Source organism: Penicillium vulpinum (genome assembly GCF_028829585.1).
Source record: "Penicillium vulpinum strain IBT 29486 chromosome Unknown utg000003l_segment0_segment0, whole genome shotgun sequence".
Lineage (NCBI taxonomy): Eukaryota > Fungi > Ascomycota > Eurotiomycetes > Eurotiales > Aspergillaceae > Penicillium > Penicillium vulpinum.
This window is the reverse complement of record NW_026643243.1, coordinates 6,653,004-6,665,836: the sequence shown is the minus strand read 5'-3', so window position 1 is coordinate 6,665,836 and position 12,833 is coordinate 6,653,004. Positions and strand designations below refer to the sequence as shown.

Genomic DNA, 12,833 nt, shown 5'->3' with positions numbered 1-12,833 from the left:
TATTATTATTATTACTAGTATTACGGTCGTGATGCCAGTACCAAGTTACTTTCAATAATTTGTGCAAAATGCCTCTAGGGCTGTTATTTGTTATTCTGCGGTTATCTCTCAAGCGTTGTTCTCCGCGTGTGTCAAGGTTTCATAGGCTACAAACAACCCATTATTTTTCGCAGGCCGCTGGTTAATCGTCAATTTTTCAGTGTGAGGCATATCAACGCCGTTCCTGAATGAAAGGGCATTATAACCAACTTCCGTAATAGGACCCAATGTGAGACTCAGCTTTCCACCACACAGCCACGACGGCACAGCTGCTCCGTTGGCGAGATTAGAGTGGAACCCCAGTCCTTTCTGCAGTCTTGTTCCCAAGTCAGTCTTATAGAGATCTGTTCCCTGGATTCTAGCGGCCTCAGCCACATGGGCCATAGATGCGAAAGAATACCCAGTGTGCTCGAGATCCCGACATGTTTCTTGTGCCTGACCGTCCTCCTGGAACGTGTCTTCATCAAACCACCACGCGATGATACCATCTGGCGATGAGCTTTGGCCACGGGCGGCGACTGGGTATTCCCCATCGTTATTCATATACACTGTAGCGGGGACCCTCTTCAGGTGCCATCCCATAGCGGCGTTGTAGGATGTAGCATCTTCAAGGAACACTGCCATAATGATCGCGGCCTCGGTCATGACTTGAAAACATGGTATCAGCTCATACTTTTCAATTTTAGATGATTATTCTTCTTACCCAGCTCCCAGTTAGCCACATTGTGGTCTGTGCCGTCGACAGTCAAAGGCATGTATACGTCGCGCAACATGGACTCGAATTGACCAATGCCAGTCTCAGTCCATCCGGCATCTGTATAGCGAATGAGCTCCCCATTTCTGGCCTAGATTGATCCAACCCAGCCGGACTGTAGCGGCGCGTTGCTGTTATTATGACCCTTGACGGTGGCCGAGTACGTATCCATGATTTTGATGGCTTGCTGGGCATATGACTGGGTCCCACTGATAGCCCATGCAAGTGCATTTCCATATGCGGAGATTAAATCTTCACGTTCTGCATCACATCCAACATCGGGGTCGGAGTAAGGGCCGCATTGGATAATCGCAGGCGGGTATAGATCCTTGGCGATGGCAATGTCACTGAGCATCGCAGTGTAGGCGTTCTTCCAGGGCTGTTCGTTGTTATTTACTTTGTCACAGATGAAGTCCAACTGGGATTGACTGATCATTGCTTCTGGATGGACCCATTTCGAGGGAGCACTGCCGGTGGGTATAGTGAATCCATAGCTTGGGACTATGGCACCGGTAAAGCATAGAATAGTGGTACGGAACAACATGATGGGCAATTATGGCTTTTACTTAACATCTCGGCAGAAATATCAATTCTACCTTATTAAATATATTTTTGCTATCTTCAGCCATTCTGCAGAACTACCTCCAAGGTCTTTGGATGCAACGTGGGCTGAGTGATCGACATTGTAGTATTTAGTACCTATGTTGTAGGTAGTGTTGGGGAGTGCGGGGGAAGACTTCGCCCGATAACAAACACTACATAACAGCTGCCATTGTAACTCGGCAGAATAGACATACCGGCCTAATTGTAAAATGTCTAGCCGGCTAGATACACTGTGGGGTTGCGATAGCTACTGTGACCTTGCATCCAGATATAGTTGTGATCATCAGATGCGGAGCTAAATGGGAATTTAATGATTAATGAATGTGAGACCACTTCAAGCTGGGTTCATTACTTGACTATCTTCTTCATCATGACTGGTCTTCGGGCTTTACGATATGGCAGTGCCATAGTTCTTTTGGCAGCACTGGTCCAACCCTCAATTGCAAGTGACATTTACCTAGACTGTGGTCGCACCGCGACAGGTGATGGCAGCAAAGCACACCCTTTCAACTCAATTCAAAAAGTCAATCAAGCTGTATTAAAAGCCGGTGACTCTTTATTTGTCAAATCTGGCTCGACATGCATAGGCACCCTGTCCCCAAAGGGTAGTGGCAATCAGCATCGCCCGATTAGCTTGACCAGCTATGGAGACGGTCCTCTGCCTATCATCAATGGAGCTGGAGCAGCGGAGGCTGTGAGTTTAACAAATCAGGATTATTGGGATGTTTCCAACATTGCAATTATCAATCCTGCCTCTGAAGTTGCCTGGCGGCGCGGTATCGTTGCAACTTCAAGTGATGGGACAGTTCACCAAGGTCTCTCCATCCACGACATTACCGTTTATAATGTAGCTGGTGAGACCAACAAGGCCACGCAGTCCGATGCATTCATCGCCTCTGGTGGGATTATCGTGAACGGCACCGAGAATGCAAGCCGCTATGACGACGTCCGGATATACGACAATACAGTCTTCGACTGCGGTGGCGGTGGTATCAAAGTCCGCGTCGGGCAGATGGACAATCGGGGACCTGGAACCCACGTCTACGGAAACAACATTTCCTATGTCGGTGGTGACGGTGTTGTCGTGTCTTACGGCGAAGCACCTATGATTGAGAACAACATCGCCGGGTTTTGCGGTCACGGAAAATACCCATACACAGGCGGCAACTTCGCTGGGATCTGGGTTCTCGGATGCAAAGATGCAGTGATGCGACGCAATGTGGTTCATGACTCGCTCATGTCGGATATTGACAGTGAGGCGTTTGATTGTGATTGGGGCAATGAAGGTACTTGTACCGTCGAGTATAACTATAGCCATGATAACGCGGGTGGTATCTTCCTCAACTGTGACGGTTGCGGAACCCCCGGCGGCGCGACACAAATTGTTCGATATAACGTCTTCCAGAACGATTGCCGGATGTACAGCAACGGAGAGGATGTCCACATGGAATTCTACAATAATGTTATCTACTGTCCCAACAAAGCGTTCGAGATCGCAGTCCCGCCTCATGCAAACTTGTCGAACAACATTTGGGTGGGAACCGCAGGCTCGACTTTGCCGAAGGATAGCTCAATCGAGTGGCATGAAAATATTTTCCAAACGGTTGAAATACCCGATGAGGGAGCAGGAATTCAAGGAAATCCCCTTTTCACCAATCCTGGCACAGCGAAAGACAGCCTTGATTCGGTGGATGGTTATCGACTCAGCCGTGGAAGTCCTGCTTTGCTCCACGGTGACCCAATAGAGAATAACGGAGGTCGAGACTTCTGGAACAACAAGGTGTCATCGGCAAAGCGCCCCAATATCGGTGCATACAATGGAAAAGGACTGTAGGCACGTTTTTCAGATGTATTTAGTTTTATCTTCCCTTCCAAATAATTTCGATCAATTTGTCCAATTATTTCTGTGCAGCACGTGTCGATTTCACAACCAAAGATGATTTGCGAAAACGGGATTGGAGAGTCACTGTGGTTTCATTGAGGGTTTATATCTATATCAGGGCAGGGACATGTTCTACCAAGCAAAAAGCGGCAAGGCCTTTGCCCTAAAAAGGAATGGGGACCTAGGCTAAAATGTAAACCCTCGGCGATCGGCATTTCCCCCGCCAAAACACCCGGTCACATGTCAACCTCATCTCCAGACTTTCTCTTTACCTCGATTAAGCCACCGACCAGGTATTTTCAATTGAGAGTCATCCTTATTACAATTGCGCAGTATGGCCACTCCCTTATCTACCGAGGACCGCCCTGAAGAGGCTCCCACTGTGACCGCGCCGACACAAGAATCTCAGCCCGCGCCAAACACCAACACCACACCAGCATCAACATCAGCACCAACGTCAGCACCTGTATCAGCATCAGCACAATCGCAGAAAGGACCCGTAGATGACGATGAAGACTCAGACTTCGATGAGCTAGATGGTACCACATACCCACCTCCCCTCACACCCCGCTACGCGGGATAATACACAAATACTCACATCTGCAGACGTCCTGGACGACTTCAATAAACCCAAACCTGCCCCACTCGCGGCACCCTCTACTACAACCGACCCCAATCCCTCATTAGGAGTAGCACCCCCAGACTTCAACGAAGATGCTTTCCTCAAGCAACTCGAACAAGACATGGCGAACATGATGGGATCAGGCGCGGGCGCCGGAAGTGGCCTAGACCCCAACTTCCAAGCAACAGTCGACCAAGGTGCAGATGTATTCGCAAAACAGCTTGAAGAGAGTGGGATCCCACCAGGCGATTTCCTCAAACAGCTCCTCGCTGATGTAATGGCCGAGGAGGGCGGTTCTGAAGCCGGAGCTTCAGCAGAGGCTCTCGCAGCAGCCGCAGCAGCGGTCGGTATCTCTGATCCTAGCACTCAGGGCACTGGCAAGACAGCTGCGACTGCAGGCGCAGGCGCAGAGCAACCAGACTCGTTCAACGACGCCATCAAGCGCACAATGGGCCGAATGAAAGAAAGCGGCGATAAAGCTACTGCCGCGGCAAGTAATGAAGACGATATCTCTGAGGATATGCTGGCGCAACTACTTAAGGCTGTTGAGGCGGGCGCATCGGGTGCTGGTGAAGATGGAGATCTGTCGAAGATGTTCATGGGCATGATGGAGCAGCTATCTAACAAGGAGATGCTATATGATCCGATGAAGGAGTTGGATATCAAGTTCGGGCCGTGGATTGAGAAGAATAAGGGCAGTGGCAAGGTTTCGGCTGAGGATATGGAGCGGTTTGAGACGCAAGCGCGCGTTGTTAAGCAGATTGTGGCGAAGTTCGAGGAGAAGGGGTACTCGGATGATGATTCTAAGTGTCGAGAGTATGTGTGGGAGAGGATGCAGGAGGTGAGTTGTTTCTTCTACATTTGGATCGAGATCCTGTTTTGAATTCTGTTTACTAACTATGCCTCCAGATGCAAGCGGCTGGAAGCCCGCCCGAGGAACTCGTTTCGAATCCCCTCATGGAGGATCTGGGAGATATGGCGGGTGGAGCTGGCGGAGTGCCTGATTGCCCGCAGCAGTGATATCATCTTGAAAAATTTATGATTGAAGCTCGAAAGGAAGAAACGGCCTTGATGCTAAGACTTACTTATTTCCCTTGTCACTCATATATCCTCCGTCTCTGTATTGTACATATGTCCAACCCACGTTGATATACCCTTGTTTACTTTATGTACATGTCCGGATTTCCATCTCGCCCAATTTAAATCAAACCATAAACGCCACCTAATGCAATGCCTCGCAAAAAAAGGAAATGAAAAAGAAATGAACACTAAATATGTAGCGGTAACCTGCTCAAGACATGTCCATATCTTGAGATTCCGACTGGGTTACCCGAGGATCTGACAATCCCATGAATATATCATCGTATTCATCATCACTAAACTGAACACCAGGTCCATCATTCCGCAAATGGTGAACTCTCTCAGGAATTGCGCTCTGAGTCTCCCGGAGTGCCATTTCAATGGCTTCCTCTTGGGAGATAAACTCGTGAAGCACATCGGCATCATCTACTCATCCCCAAAGTCAGCAAATTCCGTCACACCGTGCAGAGTCCATCCAATCTCCAATCCACATATCCACCAACCCAACCCAAAAGGACCAAAGGAACAAACATACCAGGAAGCATATCATCCTCATCCACTTCTCCCTCAAAAACCCCAACAACTCCCTCCCCATCCCTCGCCATACTCTCTTCCCACCGCCTCCGATCAGCAATATACTCCATGTGCATCATCTGCTCGCCACGCGCCTCAAAACGTCCGTCGTCACGCTCATGGCGCACACGATTAAGAAACATCTTACGCGTTTTCGAGCGTGCCAGACCCGCCGCGCCCTGAAGCGGGTTCGCGATTTTTGACGCGTAACGCGCTTCGTATCTTGGCTTTTGGCGGGTGGGCGAGGAGGGTGAAGTGGGTGTTTGCGTGGGCATGAGGAATGGGTTTGATGAGGTTGGTGTTGTTGAGGCTGAGGCGGACGCGTTGAAGTGCATTGGGATTGGGGAGTGGTGGTTCTGCGTGTGGCGGGTGATTGGCTCAGTTTGGATGTTGAAGGCTGGTGGGGGATTGGAGAATAGATTTGGAGTTGTGCTTTGCGACGCGCTTTTGTGGATGTTGCGCGTCGGAGACATGGTCCATGCGGGTGGTGTTGTGTTATGCTTGCTGAGGGGGGAGGAGTGGATTGGGGCGTAGTGGGTTTGGCGGAAGGGTGTCTGGGGGGATTGTGTTATGAACATCGTGTAGGCGTAAATGGATTATTGGAGTTGCTGATGGTTGGCGTATCCGTAGTTCGGATGCGGAAGTCGGTTGCGTCAGTGGGCCTGCTGGTCTTGGGGGTTCGGTGTTTGGTTTGTTTTCTCTAGGTCGACCTATTGTATATTGTACTGATCTGAGAGTGATTCTGAGAGTGATCAAGGTAAATGGTTTATCCTGTAGAGGTGGAGAGAAAGTCCTTTTGTACAGTCGCGTGAAATTGGCGCGTTCGCGTTCTTCCCCTTGCATTGTACATATGCATGTGGCAGTACGGGCCTCGGGAGTATGTATACCACGATTTTATTCCAAATACGGAGCCCGGATATTCCAACACTAATCTACTTAGTAACATCACTGAATACGCTTTCCAATTTAGCTATTTGAAACAGTTCATCCAATATAATATCTACAACAATGCAAAGATCCCAACTAGTACCGCAATGCCAGCAGCAAACCCGCTTGCCTTGACAGCCACCGCAGAATTCTTACCACTATCGGCAGGAGGGTCATCTATAGTGACGACTTTCAGACATGTCAGCTGAGAAGCAGTTTCATTGACAAGGCTGCTGTTCCCCTTCCCAGTGAAAACAGTGAGGACCGGGGTAATCTTATAGGCCTCGTCAAGGAGAGCTTGCATTGAGTAGTTTTTCTGCAGAGTATATATTAACGACTGTTTATGTTAGGTCTCAATAGAATTCCACTTACCAGAGTAGTAACACTCGCAATCTCCATCAAATGATCAGACTCGGGCCGAATAGGCCAGCAGGGCGAGGATTTCTCAAGCGCATCGAGATCATCGAGCGACTTGACAGTGAAGTTCCCGAACCCACTACCATTACCCGCGAATCCATCGCACTCATTGAAAGAAGTCTTCTTCAATTCTTGCTCAAGCGCCGTGCAAAAATTTCCATCAGCATCTCCGGCTGATTTCGTTGCCTTCTCCGTAAGTTTTTCGATGCATGTCTTGTCAATGATATCGGAACAGGTACCGCTCGCAGCGCGGGTATCGGTTCTGTTCGCGCTATTGCCTTCCAGTTTCCGCCCATCGAATTTCTTGGACGGAGCATCGAGGAAGACGACAACACAGCCGGACACGTCCTTGGTCTCTACGTCCGAGGGTGTGCCGAGGTAGTAGACCGACTTGAAAGGGCGTGTAGCCTTGTCATTGTCCTTGCCGGCCATCGCAGCAGACACGTTGACGCCTTTCACGAGCGAGAAACCCTCAAGAGACGAGGGAACATCGGGGATGCGGGATAGTCCAATGCCAAGGAAGTTATTGTTTCCTACTGGGCAGCGGTCATCGGAACCATCCTTGGGACATGAGACCTCATTGCAGCCTACAAGGCTAGAGGAGAGTTCCTCATCCTTTGCAAAGGTGGAAGAACAGAATAGAGAGAGGACAAGGGCGAGCGTGGATGGTTTGAGGTGGATCATTGTTCTCGATGGATGTGTAAAAATGAGCTGGGTATGATTTTACGACGGGGGGGGACCGGTCTGATATTAGAGAAATTACTATATCCCTGGCCAGTTAGGGGGCTTCATTATACTATTTCTTTGTGTCGACATATGCCCTCTAAAAAGTGAGCATAAATGCTAAGTTGGGCAGCTCTGTGACATCATTTGTGATCCTTTGCATGCTTGGCTGATGGGGGCCGCTTAAGGGCGGCTTCGGGTTCGAAGGGTAGTCCGTCTTGGAGCTGATTGGAACCATCGTGGACAAATTCTTGGGGCTTGCTTGTTTGATTGGGGCGTTTCTTGTTGGAGTCTCCAGCCTATAATCCACGTGCTTAACTTACTGTTTTCTTCTTAGAGGCCCCAACTTGCTTGGCTAGTTTGGGGGCGATGGTTTGGCGGGCCATCTCATATTGTTGTTACAGTGAATTGCTTGGCAGCCCTGGGGCTGAAGCGCCGATCTCTTGGCGCTTACTCTTTACCTGGGGTGCCAACAAGCCTAGGAAACGCCTCATTACCTAAATCTAACTGTTTATCCAGGGGAAAGCCGGGGGTGAAGCAGGGGGAGAGAACGTACGATGTAGATTAATGCTATCTATAGAGTGGCCCCAGGCGTGCCTGGTTAATCCAGGTACACCTTCATGCCTATGCAGTATGACGCAAATAATCGGCGCTCACACTAAATGGGAGGTTATCACTGGCTGTGCTTCTTAGTCCAACCATTAGGGCCAGAAAACTACAAAGTAGATGTTCATTGCCTCCAGTTGGTAATGATCCTCGCCAACTATGTATTGCATTCGCCTGGTAGGGTGTCGGGATCGGAAACCTCCGCTCCAGCAACTTCGTCTTGTTTATTGACCCTAATACTACGATTTTGATTAGACCAAATTATACCATCAACAAGTAGACAGCGCCCCCCCCCCTCAATTGTTGTCTCAGAGACGCTCCTCGATTACAAAACAACCAAAACCAGCACATCCAAGAGATAGGGAAAGGAGTCCTCGCCGTAATAGCTTGCCCCCGCGTGGAAGATAATACCATGAGCATCTTGGATACCGGCTGAAGGCGGATGTTTTGGATCCACCGTGGGGGCTTTAATATCACTGCGGTATGCCTTGACTACCAAAGTTCAAAATACTATACCTCTCCCAGAACCACGAAGGATCTAGGCTATCAAATTGCGGGTGATAGAAAGCAAAATGTTGCATTAGCACGGGGGGCCGAAGTGGCAAAATGGGCCCAGCAATACCATTTCGGATGAAGTGATGTCGATCGAGTTTGAATAGATGTAGATAGCCTTGTAGTGCTTATGGCAAGTATAGTGAGCCCCTGCCGAGGATGAAGGAGCAAAAGCCCGATCATTACCTTGTAGTTGTCTATATAAAGTCAGTCAATCTCACAAGACAGGACTCTCTTTCATCTCCAGAACAGCCCTCAAATCTAAACTGCCTGCTTCAATCCGCAAAGATGTCTGTCGTCGACGCCATTGGCGTCATCTCTGGAATCCTGACTATCGTCTCGTTTGGAATGGATAATTTCGGCGAGGGTGAGACCTCCGGTTCGACCATCAAGGTTGCTGTTGCTCTTGATGGCCCAAATGGGCCAACAAATGCTGGTGGTGACATCCCCGACGTGTAAGTCAAGCAATCATATCGACTCTTGAAGCGTCGGCAACGGAAGAGCCCAAAGCTAACAACCAGAACCAGACGAGTGTGGAACGAGGTCGGGGATTTTGTTGGTATGAAAGCCGATCCCGGTTCCGTTGGGAATGGAAACCTGGGTGAAGTCAAGATCGACCACGAGAATCAAGGTGTATACTCCCTGTTCTCGGCTAACGACGACGCCATCTGCGTGGCTTGGGTTACCACCACGTGGAGCGATGACCGCGGCGGCAACAAATATGCCGTGTCGGGCGACTACGGCGAGGCATGTGGTGGTACGTGGTTTGAGAGCCACATGTATCCCAACAGCAACGAAGACTACCAGCCCAAGTGCTTCTGGATTGATAAAGACGGGGATCAGCCTAAGACTGGATTCCAGGTCCGCTGGCCTGCCTTCTCTAAGGACGAGCAGGATGAACATGATACAGACCCCCAGAGAATTTGCAACGATATCAACTTTGGATTGCGTGAGGAGGATGACCCCAATTCCATCAATTATACCGTAAAGAAGAAGCGCAGTGGCCCTATGCGGGCTCGTCAAGCCTCGACCCGCCCTGCGTGGGCGGCATCTGAGCTGGTCATTAGTGACTCCAAGTCTCATTCAGCTAAGAGACTGTGTGAGTCGGATACATCCATGGGACCTGACTTTGCGCATACTGGCGAGGCTGCCTTCTGTGATATGGGCTCGAAGGTCCTGTACGCATTCTGTACCGAGGACGGACAGACGGACTGCTTTGATTTCGATTCCCAAACTATTTCCACCAGTAAAACCGCACGTGCTACTGCTGGGGATGTTGGTAGCTACGCAAGTGTCCGTGATTGGCGCTCTGCCAGCACAGCATAGGCCCATACTGCACATACTGTACTTGCTGTTATCTTGTTTTCCTTCAATTCCTTTTTCTTTCTTTCTTCGCTCCTAACTCCCTTTTACATCTTGATATCATCTGCTCGTTTCTCTAATTGTATCTAGTCTATACACTCTTCTAGTTCTCTAGACCAGTAGTATCCATCATATTGTACAACTCTTAGACGTAGTGAACGAAGAATCTTTTTTAATGTTATCTAGGTTGTTGGTTTTACAGATATATATATCGTTGTGATATGAGACCGATGCGAACCTAGAATAAAGCCGTATCATCAGAACATTTCCTATACAATCTACACGACGAACCAAGCTGATTAGATACAATATAGATTTGCTCCTAGCTGGAAGATCAAGGTCGACTGCGGCATTGATAACGTCTGCCCTTCGTTGAGGAACAACATTCAAGAGTGCTGAGTGAACGACCGGTAGGTGAAAGATGCTCGGTGATCCATCTCTTAAGGGCTGGAATGCATCACGTGAATCAATCCACGTGGGTACAGATCGAGATCCCGATAATGTCGATCTTAGTCTAATAGATGTATCATATGTATGTAATATTATGGATTGTTTCGCTGATTGGATTCATTTGCCTTGAATTAAATGCATACGGATCGAAATAGATCAAGATAAAAGGAGCCTTTGCAGCACGCGTCTACCAACACTATACAATCTGTGACGTCTGATGCTGCGAAAGGTACAAGAATTGAATATTGGTCAAGACATAATGGAGTTCGCCACAGGAGAACCCTAAGCTAAACGCCTAGATACGGGGAATCAAAAAGGACAACAGGCATAACCGAAAAGTAGTGCCGTATTTTTTTGACAGTCGCGCAGGAGTCGCAAGTCGCGATTGCGAGAAAAGGAATGTGGTGGTTGCCAGCAAAAAAAAAACGCTCAAATGAATGCGCAGATAATCAACCTATGACGAAGGGAGAGGCTGGGCGTGAAAACGCCCGGGAAAAAAAAGCAATTTTGCAACCGAATAAAAACGCAACCGTGACCCGCACATCCTATCCATAGCGCCTGAGAAAAAGCATGAAGATCGTACAAGATTTACACTTCGACAAATGTCGAGTCAACGCATTATGCCTAGAAGTTAGACGCCGCGTTGACCGGACCAGGGTTGTGGTACTGGTCTAGTGTGTTCTTGAAGGGGGTGTTGCCGGACGGGCTAGGAGCCTTCTCACGAGGACCGGAACCCACCGCGGTGCCGCCCATCAGATCATCCTCGTCGCCGTATTGCTCAGCACGCTTCTTGTGAATTCTCCAGAAGACCAAAGCGATGGCACCGATAAGGATGGCACCACCAACACCCACCACAACACCAATGATGATCTTCTTGTCCGAAGCAGAGATACCACTGGAGCCAGAGCCCTTGTCGCCGTTAAGAGAGGGGGAGCTAGTCGGGGTGGAGGTAGTGGTCATCACGTTAGCGATGGTGGATCCATCGCTGGTCGCGTAGGAGGTGATGGTCTTCACGATCGGAGTCTGGGTGGTAGTGGTGCTCTTGGATGAAGTGGTACTATCGCCATCGGTATTTGCCGCGGAGGTGGGCTCGGTCTTGGAGGTGGTTGAAGGGGCGATAGCCTCTGGGACAGTGGTGGAGGAGACGGAGGACTCTGCTGAGGTGGTAGGTTCGGAAACGGTAGGTTGAGTGGTACGCTCGGCGGAGGAGGTGGAAGAAGTCGAAGTGGTAGGCTTGGGAGTGGGAGTTGTTTGCTCAGAAGTAGTTTCTTGGGAGGTTGTGGGAATTGATGAAGTTGTCGATGTGGTTTCAGGCACTGAGGAGGAAGACGAGGTGGTTTCACTTGTGACTTCCTGCACAGTATTGGTGTTGGCGATACCAGCACTCTGAGCTGCGACCGCAGTCAACAGTAGAGCCTGGATGAAAAGCGAGAGGCTGGAGATACGCATGATAACGAATGTGAACGAATGTGAGGATAGGTAACGAGAGAATTTTGACCGGAAGTCATGAATAAAGAGAGACAAATAAGCAGAATGCAAAGGCGAAAAAAGGAGTCAAAGCGAGAAAAAGCCATTTGGGCTGTTGCTCCGAACTCTGAAAAGCACCATTCCTAATTGGGACTAATTAACACTAACTAGTCTCAGACTAAAATCCAAGCGCTGAGCCATTTGACATTCTGATTGGCTGACACTTTAATAGAAAACACGTTAAGTCTGGGTCGCCTGAACGTTTGACCTGGTTTTACTGTTATTTTAGATTATCTTTTAATATAACAGTACATAGATTATATATAAGAGATTCTTATATTATATATAAAAGAGAGAGTGTTGAGTTAATAAGTCTATATCCTAATAGATATCTACAAAGTCTTAGAAATCTGAGAAAACTCTGAACATGTGGGCTGAACCCCGTGTGACGACGTACCCCTCGCTTCCCGCTCCATATTTTTAGCACTCCCATGATCTGCCTCTGATCTTCCACATTATTGGCATTGGCATAAAACCGCCGTATGACATCTTGCATGAATGCGACCTAGTACTTCAAGTCGCCTAATGTATGGTTGACAGCCTCTCCTGCAAAATACATGTACGTGGCAGGGATTTCCCATGTTGTTTCATGTAACACTTAACCCCTTGGGTACTCTGTACTTGACCCCCTTTTGACTCTTATTTCCATACAAAAAAATGGCCGGCACAGCCGGAATTGACCTGAAAATTGTAGTCCTTTTGCCCCCCTAACCCTA

At 48.8% G+C, this 12,833-nt stretch overlaps 8 protein-coding genes across 8 annotated transcripts; 3 read left to right on the top strand and 5 right to left on the bottom strand.

Annotated features, from left to right (window-relative positions):
* Positions 1-108: 108 nt before the first annotated feature.
* N7479_007557 (uncharacterized protein) lies at positions 109-1,337 on the bottom strand (the record flags this gene model as incomplete). Its single annotated transcript, XM_057255251.1, is given in 3 exon segments — positions 109-686; positions 743-884; positions 900-1,337. 3 exon segments carry the CDS (start codon positions 1,335-1,337, stop codon positions 109-111), a joined length of 1,158 nt encoding a protein of 385 aa, XP_057109113.1.
* A 429-nt stretch (positions 1,338-1,766) lies between these two features.
* On the top strand, positions 1,767-3,230 carry N7479_007556 (pectin lyase fold/virulence factor; the record flags this gene model as incomplete). The annotated part of the gene is made up of 1 exon (XM_057255250.1): positions 1,767-3,230. One exon carries the CDS (start codon positions 1,767-1,769, stop codon positions 3,228-3,230), a length of 1,464 nt encoding a protein of 487 aa, XP_057109112.1.
* Positions 3,231-3,612: 382 nt separating this feature from the next.
* pex19 (putative peroxisomal membrane protein receptor Pex19) lies at positions 3,613-4,920 on the top strand (the record flags this gene model as incomplete). The annotated part of the gene is made up of 3 exons (XM_057255249.1): positions 3,613-3,817; positions 3,885-4,741; positions 4,810-4,920. The coding sequence occupies 3 exons, from the start codon at positions 3,613-3,615 to the stop codon at positions 4,918-4,920; spliced, it is 1,173 nt and encodes a 390-aa protein (XP_057109111.1).
* A 271-nt stretch (positions 4,921-5,191) lies between these two features.
* Positions 5,192-6,131, bottom strand: N7479_007554 (uncharacterized protein; the record flags this gene model as incomplete). Its single annotated transcript, XM_057255248.1, has 2 exons — positions 5,192-5,406; positions 5,516-6,131. 2 exons carry the CDS (start codon positions 6,129-6,131, stop codon positions 5,192-5,194), a joined length of 831 nt encoding a protein of 276 aa, XP_057109110.1.
* Positions 6,132-6,553: 422 nt separating this feature from the next.
* On the bottom strand, positions 6,554-7,581 carry N7479_007553 (uncharacterized protein; the record flags this gene model as incomplete). The annotated part of the gene is made up of 2 exons (XM_057255247.1): positions 6,554-6,796; positions 6,853-7,581. The coding sequence occupies 2 exons, from the start codon at positions 7,579-7,581 to the stop codon at positions 6,554-6,556; spliced, it is 972 nt and encodes a 323-aa protein (XP_057109109.1).
* Positions 7,582-7,763: 182 nt separating this feature from the next.
* Positions 7,764-8,006, bottom strand: N7479_007552 (uncharacterized protein; the record flags this gene model as incomplete). The annotated part of the gene is made up of 2 exons (XM_057255246.1): positions 7,764-7,919; positions 7,944-8,006. The coding sequence occupies 2 exons, from the start codon at positions 8,004-8,006 to the stop codon at positions 7,764-7,766; spliced, it is 219 nt and encodes a 72-aa protein (XP_057109108.1).
* Positions 8,007-9,066: 1,060 nt separating this feature from the next.
* Positions 9,067-10,104, top strand: N7479_007551 (uncharacterized protein; the record flags this gene model as incomplete). The annotated part of the gene is made up of 2 exons (XM_057255245.1): positions 9,067-9,233; positions 9,306-10,104. The coding sequence occupies 2 exons, from the start codon at positions 9,067-9,069 to the stop codon at positions 10,102-10,104; spliced, it is 966 nt and encodes a 321-aa protein (XP_057109107.1).
* Positions 10,105-11,214: 1,110 nt separating this feature from the next.
* On the bottom strand, positions 11,215-12,039 carry midA (putative cell wall protein; the record flags this gene model as incomplete). The annotated part of the gene is made up of 1 exon (XM_057255244.1): positions 11,215-12,039. The coding sequence occupies one exon, from the start codon at positions 12,037-12,039 to the stop codon at positions 11,215-11,217; it is 825 nt and encodes a 274-aa protein (XP_057109106.1).
* Between the last annotated feature and the right edge of the window lie 794 nt (positions 12,040-12,833).